This window comes from Toxotes jaculatrix, chromosome 15, assembly GCF_017976425.1.
Source record: "Toxotes jaculatrix isolate fToxJac2 chromosome 15, fToxJac2.pri, whole genome shotgun sequence".
Classification (NCBI taxonomy): domain Eukaryota; kingdom Metazoa; phylum Chordata; class Actinopteri; family Toxotidae; genus Toxotes; species Toxotes jaculatrix.
The window spans coordinates 16,737,478-16,756,046 of NC_054408.1; the positions used below are offsets into that span (position 1 = coordinate 16,737,478).

Genomic DNA, 18,569 nt, shown 5'->3' on the forward strand with positions numbered 1-18,569 from the left:
ACTTCATATCTGGTGGACCTCACCTCAAGACCATGATGATCAAAAGTTATAAGAGACTTTTCTCTAAGTTAAAGGGCGTGGCCTCTGTGGCTCGCCAAAGTTCGATGGCGTTTGGTGAATTTGCCATGACATTTTGAATGGCTCTCACATCCACATACTTTATCCAAACATCGTCAAACTTCATGAGCATGATGAGGGCTCTGCCCTGAACGGCTCCATATGTCAAACTCCCGCCTTACTCGTGGCGCCCCCTGCTGGTAACAGGAAATAACCTGTTTGTACTATGACGTGTACTGGGGAGAAGAGGAGAGGACATAGGAGGACTCTGGTACTCTTGGCTGCGCCGGCTGCGACTCCCGCGGGTCGCAAGGGGTGCGAGGGCCCGTCATCGCTGCTTGCAGCTTTAATTATTATTATTATTATTATTCCTCCCAAACAACTGCATTTTTCAACCCCTTCCCATGCTCTAAAACGCCTGAAATTTTGCACACTCATCAGGTCTGGTGAAAAATTTGATATTTTGTGGTCGTTGTAAATGGGGGGGGCAAAATGGCTCCGCAGCGCCCCCTTGAAATTTTCAAAACCCCCCTCCCATTGGGCTTAGTTTGTCATAGGTGCATGAAAATTGGTACACATGTTGATCATACCGAGACACACCAAAAAGTCTCTTGACACCATGACCTCAACCCAACAGGAAGTCCGCCATTGTGGTCGGAAGTTGGCGATTTTGGCGAATTACACCATTGGTATGCGGACGAACTCGTGCTAGGGATTTCACCCGATCCACTTCATATTTGGTGGACCTCACCTCAAGACCATGATGATCAAAAGTTATCACAGAGTTTTCTCTAAGTTAAAGGGCGTGGCCTCTGTGGCCCACCAAAGTTTGCTGGCGTTTGGTGAATTTTCCATGACATTTTGAATGGCTCTCACGTCCACATACTTTATCCAAACATCTTCAAACTTTATGAGCATGATCAGGGCTCTGCCCTGAACGCCTCCATATGTCAAACTCCCGCCTTGCTCGTGGCGTCCCCTGCTGGTAACAGGAAATGACCTATTTTTACTCTGAAGTGTACTGCTCCTTAATAGTTGACACCATCGGCTTGGTTTCTGCTCTACAACCTTCCCAACTACTTGGTGAAGCTACATTATAAAGGCCGTGAAGCTGGGTGCAATGGCATCTGTGTGGCGGCGCGGCAACTGACGATCCCTCGCCGTGAAATTACGTTTGGATTTGTAATGACCTTAACCACCTCCTATGATCCTAAAAATTCATACACACATTCTTGGGGGCTGGTCCTAGACTCTGATGGGGTTTTTGTAATTGGGCGGGGCAAAATGGCTCAACGGCGCCCCCTTGAACATTTAAAATACCCCTCTCCATATGGGTTTTTTTGGAATACAAAGATGAAAATCAGTATACATAAAGAACACTTGGGGACGCACAAAAAAGTCTCTTGACACCATGACCTCAACCCAGCAGGAAGTCAGCCATTTTGTTTTTGGCGGCCAAATTTGAGTGCTTTCCACCATTGGTATGCGGATGAACTCGTGCTAGGGATTTCACCCGATCGATTTCATATCTGGTGGACCTCACCTCAAGACCATGATGATCAAAAGTTATAACAGACTTTTCTCTAAGTTAAAGGGCGTGGCCTCTGTGGCTCGCCAAAGTTTGGTGGCGTTTGGTGAATTTGCCATGACATTTTGAATGGCTCTCACGTCCACATACTTTATCCAAACATCTTCAAACTTCATGAGCATGATCAGGGCTCTGCCGTGAACGCCTCCGTATGTCAAACTCCCGCCTTACTCGTGGCGTCCCCTGCTGGTAACAGGAAATGACCTATTTTTACTCTGAAGTGTACTGCTCTTTAATAGTTGACACCATCGGCTTGGTTTCTGCTCTACAACCTTCCCAACTACTTGGTGAAGCTACATTATAAAGGCCGTGAAGCTGGGTGCAATGGCATCTGTGTGGCGGTGCGGCAACTGACGATCCCTCGCCGTGAAATTACGTTTGGATTTGTAATGACCTTAACCACCTCCTATGATCATAAAAATTCATACACACGTTCTTGGGGGCTGGTCCTAGACTCTGGTGGGGTTTTTGTAATTGGGCGGGGCAAAATGGCTCAACGGCGCCCCCTTGAAGATTTAAAATACCCCTCTCCATATGGGTTTTTTTTGGAATACGAAGATGAAAATCAGTACACATAAAGAACACTTCAGGACGCACAAAAAAGTCTCTTGACACCATGACCTCAACCCAGCAGGAAGTCGACCATTTTGTTTTTGGCGGCCAAATTTCACTGCTTTCCACCACTGGTATGCGGATGAACTCGTGCTAGGGATTTCACCCGATCAACTTCATATCTGGTGGACCTCACCTCAAGACCATGATGATCAAAAGTTATAAGAGACTTTTCTCTAAGTTAAAGGGCGTGGCCTCTGTGGCTCGCCAAAGTTCGGTGGCGTTTGGTGAATTTGCCATGACATTTTGAATGGCTCTCACATCCACATACTTTATCCAAACATCGTCAAACTTCATGAGCATGATGAGGGCTCTGCCCTGAACGCCTCCATATGTCAAACTCCCGCCTTACTCGTGGCGCCCCCTGCTGGTAACAGGAAATAACCTGTTTGTACTATGACGTGTACTGGGGAGAAGAGGAGAGGACATAGGAGGACTCTGGTACTCTTGGCTGCACCGGCTGCGACTCCCGCGGGTCGCAAGGGGTGCGAGGGCCCGTCATCGCTGCTTGCAGCTTTAATTTTCAATTAAAACTAGATGGTCTTATGGGGGAGCTGTGTGAATGCTTTTCACAGTGATTCTGAAATAGAATAATTGAGTGTGAGTATAGGTCTGTGATAATTATTGCTGACAGGGAAGGCAGGTGTTGATCTATTGTGTGTGTTTCATGCATGTGTGTGTGTGTGTGTGTATATACACATATACACACATTGTCAACCATTGGCTGTACCATGGAGAAAAAAAAACCTCCTCACTCTGTATTCAGTGCACATTCTTATCAAACTGACTGATCGCTGAGGTCAACTGGTTCAACAAGACTGAGAGTCTACTGCCACACTAGTAGCTGTGAGGCTGTACTCAGGCTAAATGGCAGCTAAGTGGTGTCGTCAGCAGGTATTTAACAAAGAAGGCTACCATGCTGATATTTAGCAGTTAATGTTGAATATGGTCATCATCTTAGTTTGGCGTGTTAGCGTGCTAACTCTTGTTAACTGGCACAAACAAGGCCTGAGGCTGGTGGGAATAAAAGTACTGGACAATGAAGGAACCAAACGCTGCATTAACTCACATTAACTCAGTGCATTACAGTTTAAACATGTGTGATCCATCCTGAAATGGGTTTACAGCCATCGACTTCTGAGCTTTCAATCGTCTGTGTTGTCCTACACTGTATTTATATGCACCTTTAGAGTTAGAGAAACCATTTTTCCACATTATGAAAATGTCACATACTAAACACACACTCTTCTTCACTTATTCTTCTGTTTGCCTCAGTGACAAGTGAAAAGTTTAAAATAAAGTTCTCATTCAACTAAATACATCTCAAGAAAACATGCAAGTTTAAGCACACACTTCAGATATTTTTACACTTTTTTTTCATATATAGAATTAAGCAGTCCCACAATACTATACATGCTGTATCTGGCCCCAAAAATACTATAAAGAAAAAGAGAGTCTGAAGTGCTCAGAAGTTCAGACAAAGTTGATGAAGCTGCTATTTGGTGGGGAACACTAAGGTTCATAAAAGAAGAAAGATCCAAGGCAAAAAGAAGCCTTTAATTTAGATGGCTGTTTCATAGTAATTCTTAAAATTCCCTTTTCACACTGTGCTGCTACGTTTGGGTGGTTATTAAGCTTATTTTGTTATATGTATGGTCTTTGTTTTTAAGAATTTCACTATGAAATAACCATCTGAATTAAAGGCTTTCAACTTTCTGCCGGAAGAGTGCCTTGGATCCTCCTTATTTTTTATACAATAAAGAATTTAGATGTTTTTGTAGTTATTTCTTCAATCAAACCCCGTTGAAAAGCATTTAGTAGTTCACATTGATTGGAGGGGAATGGTGCATTAATGAGAAATAGTTTTAGCTTGTGAATAAGGAATGAGCTTTGCTGCTGATTCTTGACACTCAGTGCTGTTCACACTTAAAGACCAGAGTGAGTGAGTTATTTTGAATGTGCTCATTAAGAACTTACAAAAGGTGCCAAAAGCAATTAATTCATGTGGTTAGAGTAAAAAAAAAAAAATCAATGAAAATGACTTCTGTATGTTGTGTTTTCAAACCAGGTCCATCTGTAGTTGGGGCACTGAAGAAGGACTGGGCCTCTCCCAACAGCATCGCTCTCTCCTGGCAGCAACCCGAACAGACAACACTGCCCATCCTAGACTACGAGATCAAATATTATGAAAAGGTACAGTAGCTCCTGGTCTAGACTTATAATGTAAGGCAGTACCAAGGTGTAGGCCCGTATTTTGGCTGACCAAACTGAAATCCTTGTTCAGATCAAAGACTATCAATCAATGATTTTAGCCAAGATGTTGAGATTTCAAGAAAAAAAAAAGTCATGCAGGTAAAATCTTTAAAGGTACTCCATTCATTGTTTCCTCGTTTATAAGCCAGATGAATTAATGAATTAAAATATGCTACTAGGTCTTTGTGGTTAAACAGGAAAACTTTCTGGCGCAGTGATGTAGATTAAACAGTCATATAAAACACTCTTCACATGGGATTATATCCTGCTATCCTGTTATCCATCATGTTGTCTAAGAAAATTGTGAGTCAAAAAGTAAGTTTTTGCTTTTGATCTCAGTATCAGTGGAGAGTGTTTTTCACCCAAATAAGGACTATATCCTGGAGGTCTCCAATTTATAATCTTACAGTTCTTAACTGTTGTTCGACAGCTGTATTTGTAGATATACTGGAGTATAAAAACTGTGTCAGCAGGTGGATTTGCAGCTGAGCTTCAATTGTAGTCAAACGTTTCAGCCAAAGCATGGGTCCAAGTCATTCCTCTCAAGAGACAATTTTTTTGGTATTTTTCCTGGAGTTTAAGAGTCCCAAGGCACAAATACAGTTTATAGTACCCACTATATAATTAAAAAGCACTCCAAATATGCTTCCAAGGAGAGATAATAGCCCTTTTTAAGCTGAATGGACAATTCATTTTTGCTCTCTCTGCATAATCATGTGCACACCATTATTTTAAAAGACAGTGATATCTATGCAGTATAAGTACAGTAACTGGTAGCTCAATAAAATGGTTTTCTAGAAAAAAAAACGTGTATTGCCTGTGTTGTGTTTTTTTTTCCTTTTGTTTTGTTTCACTAAATTGATCAAGTTTGATTTTGAACTCTCCCTCACTTGTAGAATGTGACTAGAAGGCACTCCAAATTATTGGTTGTGCAGTCAGCAGGTGCCATAGTGAAATAGACAGTAATTACACACATATTGTGAGTGCAAGTTGGAGGAAAGATGCATTGCACCCTTCGCGGAGGTAAATGTGCTCGTCAGCGAGCGGATAATTTTTGGTCAACACCTGTTCTGAATTGCTGAGTTTATTTTGATCATCATCTGCTCTCTCTGCCGCAGGAACACGAGCAGCTGAGCTACTCGTCTACACGCACCAAGGCTCCCAGTGTGATCATCTCAGGTTTAAAACCAGCGACTTGGTACGTCTTCAGTGTACGCACCCGCACGCCAGCTGGATACAGTTCCTACTCACCTAAATATGAATACGAAACTACAGGAGACTGTAAGTACCCGAGACTATCTACAGCACTTGTTCGTGGGGAGGGAGACATTTGTCTTTGTGTGAACGTTTGTGTTTGTGCTTCCGCTGATGACAGTGTTTTCTGAGCAAAAAACAAGATAAGGAACATCTGCAAGATCATGTCAAGCAGCATGCTCCTTGACCCTGCAAATGTCTGGAATGAGATTAAGACTTTGGTTTGGGGTCAAGATCATTAGATTTATGTTAGGGTAAAGGGTAACAGTGCGGTGAAAGTGCTTTTTGAAGGTGAAGTAGGCAGAAATCACGTGATGGCAGCAAAGAAAACATCTTCCTCTTAGTGTCAGATTGGGAGGAAACTGGTGAAAAAAGGGTCAGCCATCCATTATTAGCGCACTTTGTATGAACAGAGCTTTTGTCTGAACATCCATCAACTAACTGATGGACTCTATCAAGGGCAGTTAAGACCTTTCCTTTTGCATGACAGTAATAATTTGTCATTTAGGCTGTGAGGTGTGAGGTGTAATCTCACAGCAAAATTTCAGCTTTAACCTTTTTGTTAGGTGGAAGAAAATTAAAAGTCAAGTCAATTAAATCAATTAAATATCCCAAACATTATTAACATGCATGTTTAATTTAAGTTTAAGTTTAAGTTTTTGTTTTGTTTTGTTTTGTTTTGTTTTGTTTTGTTTTGTTTTGTTTTGTTTTTTTGCTCATCTTCAAGACAAGTAAGTCACAGGTAGAAGGATGCTAGCTGCAAGAAGGGTCAAATGAAGTTCACATAGCCTGGAGCAGCACCATGGCAGCCTGTATCAAAGGCACAACAACAAATAATAAACCTGAATATGAGCCCACAAACGAGCAAAAAAAAAAAACAAAACAAGAAAACAACAGAAGAAAACAATTCCAACTAGTAACTTTTTGAAAGGAAAAAAAAAAGAAAATGTGCAGCCACAAAATCACAAACACTACCACATCACACGCCCACTTTAGATTTGATCAAAGTAAATGGAACTCAACTGCACAACTGCATGTAGAGAAAATGTGGGTGTTGGGGGCAGAATTTGCAGTCTTCAGCTTACTACATCATGTAAAACAGTGCCGATCCTTTTCCAACCCATACTTTAGTCCTTTTGTATTTGTGAAAGTGTTGTTCTTATAGTGCAGACAACCTTTCACATCCAGGACTTAATAGTTGGCTTGCTTGCTTCCTGATTGGATTTGGCATGGAAAAAGTGTGAAATATTTGCAACTGCTATGGGTTAAAATATAGAAAAACATCAGCATAGTCCCTTTTATTGCATCTTGTTTATTGAAGTGTCTTCTTACTGCTGGTTCATTCTTAGTTGGTTTTCTAGGTCTATGCTTGTTGCAGACATACAGTATTTTCTGTCTCTTTAATATAAATTTCTAATTTTTTTTACGGAAATGACTGCTTTCCACTTTCAGTGGTAACTTTTCTGTGGCTGTACTGGGTCTAAAATTACACAATTAATAGCCTACTTGTAGCTACACATTCAGTACAAACCTGTTTTCACGTTTTACAAAAAGAAAGAAAGAAAAAAACAGCACATGCTGCACATAGAGCTTGTAATTGTCACAAAGTGTTATCCGTCCAGCAGGAGGAAGGTGCAGGTCGTGTTTATCAGCATGTCCAAACTGACTAAAATATCTGTAATGACTCAAAAGTGTTTCACAGTGATGTCTTTTTACAGGATAATACATTTCTTGATTCTAATGTACTGTATGTAGATGTCACATACTGTATTTCAGTTCAGACTTCTTTGAATGCAAAATATACCATTTTCAAAGTCAAAGCAGGTTAATAATTTCAAGTATATAAAACAAATCAAAATGTTTGTAGTAAATGAAGATTAGAACCCCTTGTGTATCTTTGATCACAACTGGTTTAATTGTTAACTGATGTGGTAAATTGCACCAAGACAACATTTTTATTCATTAACATTTGATCTCATTGTCTATGATGTTCTCTACACCTTGGGAACATAGGTTTCCATTAACAACCCCTAAACCCCTGAAAGGTCAGGATACCGGTAGCAATGGCAATCGAACAATTGAATACGATCAGCAGGGGAGTCTGACAACACAGTCTTGATGCTCAGCGTATTTTTGAATCTATGTTTTTTTTAGTGTGTGTGAGTAGTAGCTTTATTGTAAGTCTACTCATAAAATACAAAGGTCCAGCTGCCCTTTTATGTCAGGTCAGGTATTGTTGAGGGGTGATTTGGCTTCACAGTGGCCCTCTTCTTTCCAAAGCTGCAGAGCTTTGCTTTATCTGCGGATCAGATGGTGCTTGGCCAAGCCTTTGTACTGCCTGGCCTTTTATCTGAAAGAGAAAGCAGATTTGGCCCCTGTCGCTCTCTCCCTCTCCGTCAGTCTGTCTGTCCGCCTGTCAGTCACTCTCTCACTCGTTTGTTTGTCCATCTGTCTGTGTCTCTGTCTGTCACTTCTGCCTCTTTCTCTCCCTCTCTCCTGTTTGTCTTCATCTTTCTTCTGTCTCCCATTTCCTCGTCCCTAACTTTGCATTCTTCATCCTCTGCCACCCTTCTCTCTCTTCTCTCTCTCTCTGGACACACACACACCTCATTACAACAGCAGTCTAACACATCTGCTTAGTTAGTGATGTGTGTGAGTGCATGAAGCTGATGGCTGGGAGAAATGTCTTGTGTGATCTGGCCACCGCCACTTTCTCTCTCCCTCCCTCTGAGTGATCTGTAATTACTTTTATCCAGCCAAACACACACACACACACACACACATATGCTCTTGGCTTTACACTCACACACACCCACAGGCTTTCCACAGTAAAAACCACATGAGCTTCACTCCCTGGGCCAGCGACCACACACCCTGATCTTCAATTCATATTCATTAAGTGCAAAATATTATAGAAATAAGTTGGGTAATAGCAATCATCTTTCAATTATCTGGGATTCGTTAGCTTTGTGACAAGACACAGAAAAGGGAAAATCATGAATATCAAATGGGACCAATTTAACCAAATGATCATGGACTAAATCACAATTTCATGAATGAATAATATTAATTAAACAGAAGCAGGCATATGAATCATTCCAGTACGAGAGCTGACGGAGGGTTTTTTGCATGACAAAGAGCTGATCAAACATCTTTCTGTAATATCTGCCTATCAAGAGAGCGTACACGGTCTATGTATGGAGGAATATTTAAGAAGATAGTAAATGAAAATTTTCTTTCTTCTTACTTTATCCTGCCTCCCATCTCATTTCCCCCTTTTCTGTCCACACTGCTTTTATCATCCTTACCTGCTCTTTACTTTCAACTTCTCACACTTGTCATCTTTCCATTCCATATCATTTTTCTTTTTCTCCCTTTTTCCTACCACCCACTGGTCTTTCTTCTTCTTTGCCTTTTCTTTTTTTTTTCACTTCTTCTTCCTGTCATCCCAATTTCTTTCTGAACAATGCCTGTTTTCCGCCACCTTCAGCATCTGACATGGCTTCTGATCAAGGCCAGGTGTTGGTCATCGTCACAGCAGCTGTTGGTGGATTTACCCTCCTCGTCATCCTCACCCTCTTCCTCCTCATCACTGGAAGGTAAGAGAAACCTCCCTTTGTACACAGGGAATATTTCACTGCATGGTTTGGTTTAAGTTTGAACTGATGTGCATTCTTACTAATATATTAAGCTGAAACTTTAAAAATCAGCCAGTCAGTGTTGCCAACTTCTGATATATTAGTGTAAATAGTAAAAGAAGATGACCAAGGGCTGTCAGTTGAGTTTTACTGTAAAGTCCCATGATGGTCTAGTCCTGAACAGAGAGACTGAGTACTGGCAGCTTGACTCCAAAAATATTGATCCACATCAGTCAAACCCCAGTCAGTTTTACTCATTTCAGACTCTGACTGACTTTGTTGTGTATTTTTTTAACTTATGGTAAATGTGGACAAATTTCATTACACAAATATGTATGTGCAAGTATTGTCCTTGAGCACAAGGACAAATAATGACCTGTTTTTCATTTAATTCGGAGGACTACATTACACCATCATGTCCACACAGGTGCTTTCATTTATATGGCTGATTAGACTTCTTCTCAGGACTGTGTGGGTGTACAGACCAGTTTTGATTGACATCTCTTTGACTCACTCTCTTAATTTTGTTGCACCTGTCAGGGCAGAGCAATTTATGGGTCCTAACAGTTTGAAGAGTTTTGTTAACCTAAGGTAATTTTTGTCTTAGCTCAGCCACCTTTAACCAGAGAAAAGGTCTAATCAGCCAGAATAACTCACACCTATGTGGATGTGAAAGCCCTTAATTGGTCAGAATGTCCCCAAGATGTCACAGCATTCATCTAAATACAGATTTTGTCTGGAGGAGACCAACTCAAACTATAAATGGAACGAGATTCAGGCTACATAGTTACTTTCTTGTGAAACTCAACTTTTAACAACTTCAGAAGCGGAGAACTTCTTCTCCTTTGCTTTGTGATTGTGGAAAGGTCATGGATGAAAGAAATAATGTTGGATTCCAGTTTCACAAAAAATGGCAAAGACATCTTGAGGTGTGTGTGTGTGACCTCATAGAGATGCTGAGAACATAAATGTATGTGTATGAAAGTGTCATGTTACATGTTAAGACTCATGTAACACGCGTAGTACTCATCACATATCATCTAATAATGTCTGTGGTTATTAAACTACACTATATCAGAGTCCTTGACTTTGCTCCAAACAAGACACAAGTGCACAGACATACAGTGCTGTTCATGAATAATGGAGGAGATGGACACACCTGTGGACATTCAGAGAAATATTCAGAGAAGTAATGAAAGACAAAGCAAGAATCTGCTCAGACAGAAGTATCGAACACCTCAAATCTATGGACTATTTCACATAATACACATCCTATTCAAAAATGTTTTTTTATTTAGTTTCCTCAAGCTGATTTACAGTGTTGTGTTAAAATGTAGAGAATAATGCCTCTGTTATAATTATTATAACCTATTAAGACAGTAATATAAATGGATGAATGAACTCAAGCATAAAAAAACAATACAAGAATTCATTTCAGTTGATTAAAAATATTCTACATTCAAATATGGTAAATCTTATACAATGAACTATGTACACAGGATCAAAATGGATCCACCAAAGAAACTACTGACAATAAATTAAATCCAATCAGTAACAGATCAGACTTTGTCCACAATGCTGTTTCTTCAAGTCTATCTCTTTTGGTGCCCACATATCTTTTGAAAACTGTACTCATAGTGTGTCACATCATCTTTAGATTTCTGATAGCGTTTTTTGAAGATTCAAGTATTTGAATTTACCAAACCCTTTGTCATTTGATCAACTACCAGAGGTAGAAAACGTTTGTGTAAATAAGAGGTCCAGGCATCGTTATCCTGTAAAAAGAGGAGGTGGGAGACAAGCAAGTGGGCAACCTCCACAGCTGCATGCCACAGTCTGCAACTCCAGGCAATCAAGCAAACACTGTAAAATAGCTCTTTTTTTTTTTTTTTTAGTTTCTAACCTTTTTAATCTCAACATTTTTTCAGATGTAAACTGTGCTACAAGTCAGACTATTGAGATTACACATCATGACGTCTGTGGAACAATATCTGACATTTAAAGGACATTTAAGGTTTCCTCAGTCACGTCAACACAGTCTGACAGACACATTTGCTAAGCCTTATGCATCTTGTTTCTCAACCAGCTCCACAGCAGTTATTATGAAACAGTCAAGTCTGTCAGTCAACTGAGATCGTTATGCATATGAGCTAGTATTGTAGATATGATTAGTGTGGTTAATCGCACGTTCTGTTGAGTTTACCATGGTTCATGTTGTTTGCAAGGGTGAGATTTACATAAAAATCCTCTGCCTCTGAAAACACTGCAGGTGTATTTAAAAACAATGACGTTTATTGGACAGAAATAGATGAAAGAAAACAGCAAAACTGATTGTCGGAAAAATAAGGATCCATCTGCCATTTACTAGAACTACTAGAGAACAAATCCTAAGAATTTAGATGAATCTAAAGTTTTCAAATTTGTCATCTGGCTTTAATGATGACGGTGTTAGTTTTCCTTCCCTAACAGGTCCAACAAAGCAGATAGGAGGAACCAGAGACATGTCTGTAAGGCCTAGACTGAACACAAACTCGTTTGTTTGTTTTTTTATGTTAAGATTGAGCAAAAACCATATGTGAACTCTTGCGAACCCAACAGTGCTTTGTTTGACTGAGTTTAACATCATGTGAGCAATTCAAACATCTATCCAGTACAATGAAACTCCATGCTGAATAGTACTCAACGCAAAGAACAAAGAAAGAACAGTGATTTAAAAGCTTCTATGGAACTGAAGTTGTTTACTACTATTGAGGGCTCTGGGTGTTGATATGTAGTTTTAAGTTTGGTTGTTTTATGTGTTGTCCTAACTGATGAACACCTGGTATTTATTAGCTGTCCTCTCCTGAAGGCTTGGTCACACCAGCATTTTAAAGCAGCAGATTTCACAGCAAAATAAACAGACCTTTTTCATGACAGTCTACATTTTTACTACAGCTCGTTAGCATGTTAGCCCTTAGCTTTCCAGCTGCAGTAGTTTATCCACTTGCCCTGCAGATGTTTCCTATGTCAGTGAGCTTTTAGCATTGCCTGTTTTACAAGATTGCAAGGATGAAAAGAAAATGTGAATCTGTCTCTTGTAAATATCAGTGGATCTTCTGCAAGAGAGCAAGAGCATAAATATATCTGAACTAATAAAAATGTATAAATAATAGACTGGATTTCAACTGTGGCCAAAGCAAATCATTTTTTTATATTGTTACATACAGCATACATTTACTGATTTGCTCCTATTGAGCTCTTGTCACAGAATAAGAATGATACAGTCCCAGGTGCTGGTAGCATAAGGCACAAATTTAATGAACACAGCACAAAATTGCATTTTCATAAATGTGACCCTCAGTTATTCTCAAGGCAGCTTCTAGTTTCTCAGTAGAGAAACTGCAGCTTCAAACTTTTGAATGTTTACTTCACCTGTGCTGGTTGCCATTGAATTTTCCACAAGTGAGCAGTGAACTCCAGAGATGTGAGAGCAGTGCTGAATCAGACAAGCTGCAATATTTCACAGTGAGGGCTGTAATTGTTGGCATGATTCGTATGTCAAAGGAATTTTAAGTCCATCACCTTTAAAAAAAGAAGCTGAACGCTGTAGCAGGGATTTTTTTTTTTTTTTTATGAAGTGATCTCAGTGTGTGTAGGAGGGTCTCTCTAGCTAATTTATTTATTAAAAACTCATACATATACCAGGTGCTAGAGCTAAAGCGAGACCTTTAGGCTTTTTACATTCTTGCACAAGAAGGACCTTTTTTACCCGAAATCGGCTAAAAGCAGTCGCAGCAGTAGTTGGAGTGTTTTTTGACTTTATCACAATCTGTCATATCTGCAGTCCCTCTGCCCTGTGTAGGAGGGACTTTCACTCTTCACTCTTTTTCAGTTTGAAAAAGCTGCAAATGTACTCGAGCTGGCGGAGAAAGATTAGAGCTTTCAGTCACATAGCTCTCATAGATGTGAGGTTGTACAGCACAAGTGAGGGTAGAAGAGGACCTCCTGTACGAGGAGTTTTAACACCTGGCTGTCCTAAAAGCTTCCTAAATTTACATCTGTTTGCATTTGCTTATGCTAAATTTAAAGAGTGAGAACTTCTACAAGAGCAAAGCTGTCATGGTTGCACAGATGTATCCTAGCTGAAGAGTTTTACTGTATGTGTACTCTTTACCCTTGAATTATCTGTCAGTTGGTGCAGCTTTTTTTATTTTCTTCATATTTTCCTTAATCCCTCCTTTCTTCTGTGCCCTCTGTAGCACTGGCAGCAGAGAGATGTGCCATGGTGAGGTGACTGTGAAGGATGTTAGGGCAAGAGAGGAGTGGTTTGAATTACACTGATGCTTTGATTACGACTCTGGGCAAGGTTGTTTTACTGAGGTGTGTGTGGGTGTGAAAAGTGCTTGTGAATATGTGTGCGAATATGTAGTGAAACAATGCTCAAAAAGCCTGGAGAGCAGTGAAAGAAGCCCAGGTCTTCGTGTGTGATAACTGTCTTTGTGTGTGTCTGTGTGTGCAGCCTCTTTTCAACATGAAAGCCAGTGAGACAGAGGGATAGGCGGATAAAGGGGATCAGAGGATAGGACTGGAAAAGACTGATAAAGGCGCATGCCACCATTTCTTTAATGAACAGCTTGACCCCATCAGCAGAGGTCAATAGTAGCTTTCCAAATCCCCTTCTTGTCCTCTCTGCCAGTGTTACTCACCATGTTATCTGCTCTGTCTATCGGTGTCCAGGATCCCACAGACTTCACTTAGCCGGAGCCAAATCTGGCAACCTGCGGCTCAAAGCCCTCTGACACCTGCTCTAATCTGGCAACCTGGATTATGTTAAGTCTTCAAAAAGAAGGAGGCTCACATGTGATCACATGAACCCACACAAGCTCATACAAACTCATACAAGCAAGCATTTACACACACACACACACTTTCTCCACTAGTACAACTTTGGTATTCTCTTTTAAGCTGTACAAATTAATACATTTATATGTACAATATCCAATGGCCATTTCTAATTTAAAGGTGTCGCTCCTGGTGATGAACTCCCAGACTCTGCAGTTTTTAGCTCTTTAGATGTTTAGATTCTTGTCTATCGCATGGTACCATCTATCTATCTATCTAAATCCACAGAAAAGCTGTGGTAAGTTCTCCAAATGGATGAAAATGTTGCTCTGTGTCTGCCGAATGTGTACTGATTGCTGACATGTTCCCCATTTATAAGACGATGGTACATCAATGTTGTGTTTACAACAGTTAGAAGAGCAGATCACAAGTGTTTATCACACATTATGTGGTAAAACAGAAATTCAGTCAGATTGTGCACATAGTCTGACAAGAAAAACATTGAGATAAGTCATTAACATACTGTATCTCCAGCTTAAGTTGCCATGACTAACTTAGCCAGCAACTGTGTATGACTGTGCACGCACGGACCAGCGATATCATCGGTCCAAGTCTAATATTCCTTTTCAGTGTCACTATCAAAGACTCTGCTATGTTTTGTTTCTGTCCAATATTTGCAGTGTGTAGATTGAAAAAGACTCTTGTTTTTTTTTATTATATAATACACTGTGCTGCTCCAAAGGGGTGAGCAAAATGTGTGTCTTCCTTAAGCATTCCCTGGATGTTGGTTATATTTTCATTTAGAAACAAGCTATTTTATTCTATTTTATACTATAGGTATCTCATGTGAGGAATGTACCCAGAAATATCCCAGAAACAGGTCCGGTGTAGCTGTAATGTGTAGCATCATATGTGTAATTTGCACCACAAATGTCAATACCATCATATCCTGTGGGACCAAGTTGCAGATCCCAGTCCCTCAGCTCCACCAGCTCTCCAAGAGGGAGACAGCATCTCTAATCCAGACCACAGCGATGTGGAGGCGCAGGGCTCGGGGAGAGGCCAACTTGTCTGGAGCAGTGACAGTGAAGAGAGGATTCCCCTCTGAAGTGACACTGTGACTATGAGAGATCTCTGTTTCTGTCTCTGCTCTGGCACTGTTGGGGGTTTGGGTCAAGCCTCTGAGCTCTGCTCTTCTACTTGCTGCCACTCCTTTAAAGTCCCTTTCAGACATGCTCTTTATTACGGAAATGTGTTGGCTATGCAACATGTCAGTCTCAGGTTTGAATAAATGCCGACTTTTTTTATCCATAAAAGGCAGAACAACAGTTTGTCTCGGTGGCATGAATAACATTTCTGTCACATGTCCAACAGCAAAATTCTGAATTAAACACCACATCTCTTATGTGTATACATTTAATACACCAAAAAAAATGTTTTACTGAGCTTCTTTAAAGTTGTTGGTGCATGTTTGTTTGCTTTTTTGTTGGTTGTTTGTTTGTTTTTTTCCATAGCAGCTACAACATTATTATTCAAAAATTCAAAAAACAGCATGTGAACTGACAGGAATTCACAACAAAAGTCAAAACCTTGAGTTTTGACTTTCTTAATGGTGCTGTATGACTGTATGAAACACGCACCATAATTCTATATCCTATCTTATAAATGATCAGACATGAGAAAATGTATTAGTGTATCCACTAGTGAGAAATGGGAGTGAGCATCCCTCATTAATTAAACCCTCTACTGCAAAATAAGTTTTAAAATTCATCAGTGATACCTCCTGTGCAAGAGCTCAGAGCACCCATCTGCCTTCATCATTGTTTTCCATCTCACTTCTCCAGCAGCATCACCTCTACCTCTCACACACCAGGCACCAAATACTTTGTGTTCATTTGTTAACAGTCAGTGAACATTAGACCTGATGTTTGTAGTTATTTGTGTCTTTATGTTAGTGAAGTTTAGAGCCTTTGAGAATGCACTACTCCTGCTGGAGGCTGCAGCAGGGATTTCAGAAGCAAACACAATGAAAGCTGATCCAGTTGTAATCTCGCATTAGTCCTTGTCTTACTGTGAAAAACCTGCAGATCCATCTGAAAGAATTAAATGGTTCCTTTGTGTTGTGTTATGTCGCCTTATTTGTGCCTTGACGTTCATAATGATGTTCTAGTGTCACCGTGATAATGCCATTTCAGGAATGAAAACTGAAAATGAGAGACCACAGGTTTAATTTAATGGCTGTATTTTTTATAGTAGCTTGATACTTTAAATTGTTTGAAAAAAAAAGAATGGCCTCCTGATGGTCCCCAAATTCATTTTGTAGCAGGGAAATCACAGCAGTGTGACTGTAGAGAAGGAAATTATTTCTGCCTATTACCTTGATCATTGTGAAAGTACAGTTCTCAGAGTCTTAACATTGGATATAAGCTGAGATGACAATTTCATACACACACACAGTGACTTCCATATGGTCCACTGGATTAACACACTGCTACACTGATATACTGTGTCATAATAGTCATAATACTAGCTTATCATCTTTTATCGCAGGAGAGTTAGACCACTGGGGACGGTAGATCAGAAAAGCTCACATGGGTCTCCTTAGAAAAAGTCCTATTTAATCCAAAAAATCCATTTAAAGACCTATTTTGTTGTTGAGGTCCTGCTGTCATTGCTCCGTGTGTGTCAGTATTTACCTGTGTCTGTAACACTATGAGCAGTCAGCAGCTGGGTTTCTATGTAATATGTTCTTCTTTCTTTTTTCAGATTTTATTGAATCATAGGGAGTCGAATCAAAATTGTTCAATATTGGAAGTAGCCTATTCATTAAGTACCAATTAAAGGAGCTGTAACAGTAATGATTTATGATTCTATTTGTTATATGGATATACTCAACAGTTGGGCACTTTTGACTGTTTTGATTAGACAGTAATGTGTTTGAGTTGTGCGTCAGATTTGTGTCCGTATGCTGTACGTTGCCATGAATTCGGTTCTAGTTGTGCATGTGCTTCTGGACAGGGTACTTTGTGTTTTCTTCATTTTTGATTTTGGAGTATCAAGTATCATTTCAGAGTACCAAGCATCTATTTGGGTAAATTCTTCTGTGGTCTTTTGCAGATGCTGTCATCTAATCTCTCAGCTTTTCAGACTTTCTTGGCAGCAGCTTTTTATCACTCCTTGGCTGTCTCTCGGTCCCTCGGTGCCCAGATAAACTCTCACACAAGCACCCACTCGCGCACACACACACAGGAGGATGAGGAACTTATTGCATTAGTGAGTGCAAGTGTACCTCCCATTCTCCCTGTGAGTGTCTGTTCCTTTAAGTTAAGTGGTTTCATGTGAATTTCTCGTTGACCCAGAAACCTCCGTTTCTTCATTTCCTCAAGAATTTGGAATCTGTGTGTATGTGTCTGCACACACATACTATATCTCTGCATTATATTTTGTTCAACCAGAAAATGTTAAAGTGTTCATGAACTGTAATGGATCTGTGTTTCTGTGGCAGTGTCATGGATTGTAACTTTAATGGACTAATTAGCCTGTGAGATATTACTGTAGCTCTTTCTCTTTCTACTCTTACTATTACTCATTTCTCTTTTTTTCCCCCTGTATTTTTCCACATTTTACTTCTCACAAACTTCCCATATAACCTACATAAGCCTTTGAATGGCTGTCACACAGTTGTTAATGTACGATGTAGGTGCCACTTCTCAACCTTCAGACTGGTATGTTCTCAGTGTGAGGCTGTTAAGATATCATAAACAATCTTCAAACAGGCATTTGTGCAAACGTATGAAAAGAATCACAGAGATAAATTGCTGGAAGTTCTTCTAAAGCATATTCTATTTTCACCTTCTCACTGCAAAAACTTACACACACACACTGGGGCCTGTTTAACCTCCCATTCTAGGCTCCTTCTACAACAAACAGCACCAAAACTAAAATTATTGTACATCTGAGGAAGATCCCTTTAAGTCTGTCATTCAATCTATGTGTTTCCCAGGTGTCAGTGGTACTTTAAGGCCAAGATGACCTCAGAGGAGAAAAGGAGGACCAGTTATCAGAATGGACATGGTGAGCCAGATCAGTCTACCTCTTGCCTCTCTTCTGTTCTTTGTTTTTTTTTCTCTCTCTCTCACTGGTTTTGGCATTTTCACAAATTTCACATTGCAAAAAGACTGAGTCAAGGATAATTAATTTCCATATTTATGGTAATGATGGTGGGGGAATTCTGCTCAATCTAATTTTAATGAAATTTAAAATCTGTTTGGAACATTTCATAACATTAGTGTTGAACACTACCTTTGCCAGAACGCCCAACCGTTTAGTGCCAGGTTTTCTTTTCT

General features: G+C 40.0%; 1 protein-coding gene across 2 annotated transcripts in view; it reads left to right on the plus strand.

Annotated features, from left to right (window-relative positions):
• The window catches only part of LOC121194083 (ephrin type-A receptor 6-like), a 177,389-nt gene that overhangs the window by 147,376 nt on the left and 11,444 nt on the right, over positions 1–18,569 (plus strand). Inside the window, exons 6-9 of one of the 2 annotated variants that reach the window (XM_041056666.1) lie at positions 4,326–4,450; positions 5,629–5,791; positions 9,261–9,363; positions 18,227–18,297. In XM_041056666.1, the coding sequence (XP_040912600.1) occupies positions 4,326–4,450; positions 5,629–5,791; positions 9,261–9,363; positions 18,227–18,297 (462 nt within the window). Of the gene's footprint in view, positions 1–4,325; positions 4,451–5,628; positions 5,792–9,254; positions 9,364–18,226; positions 18,298–18,569 lie in introns of both variants that reach the window. The other variant, XM_041056667.1, reaches the window with a different exon arrangement.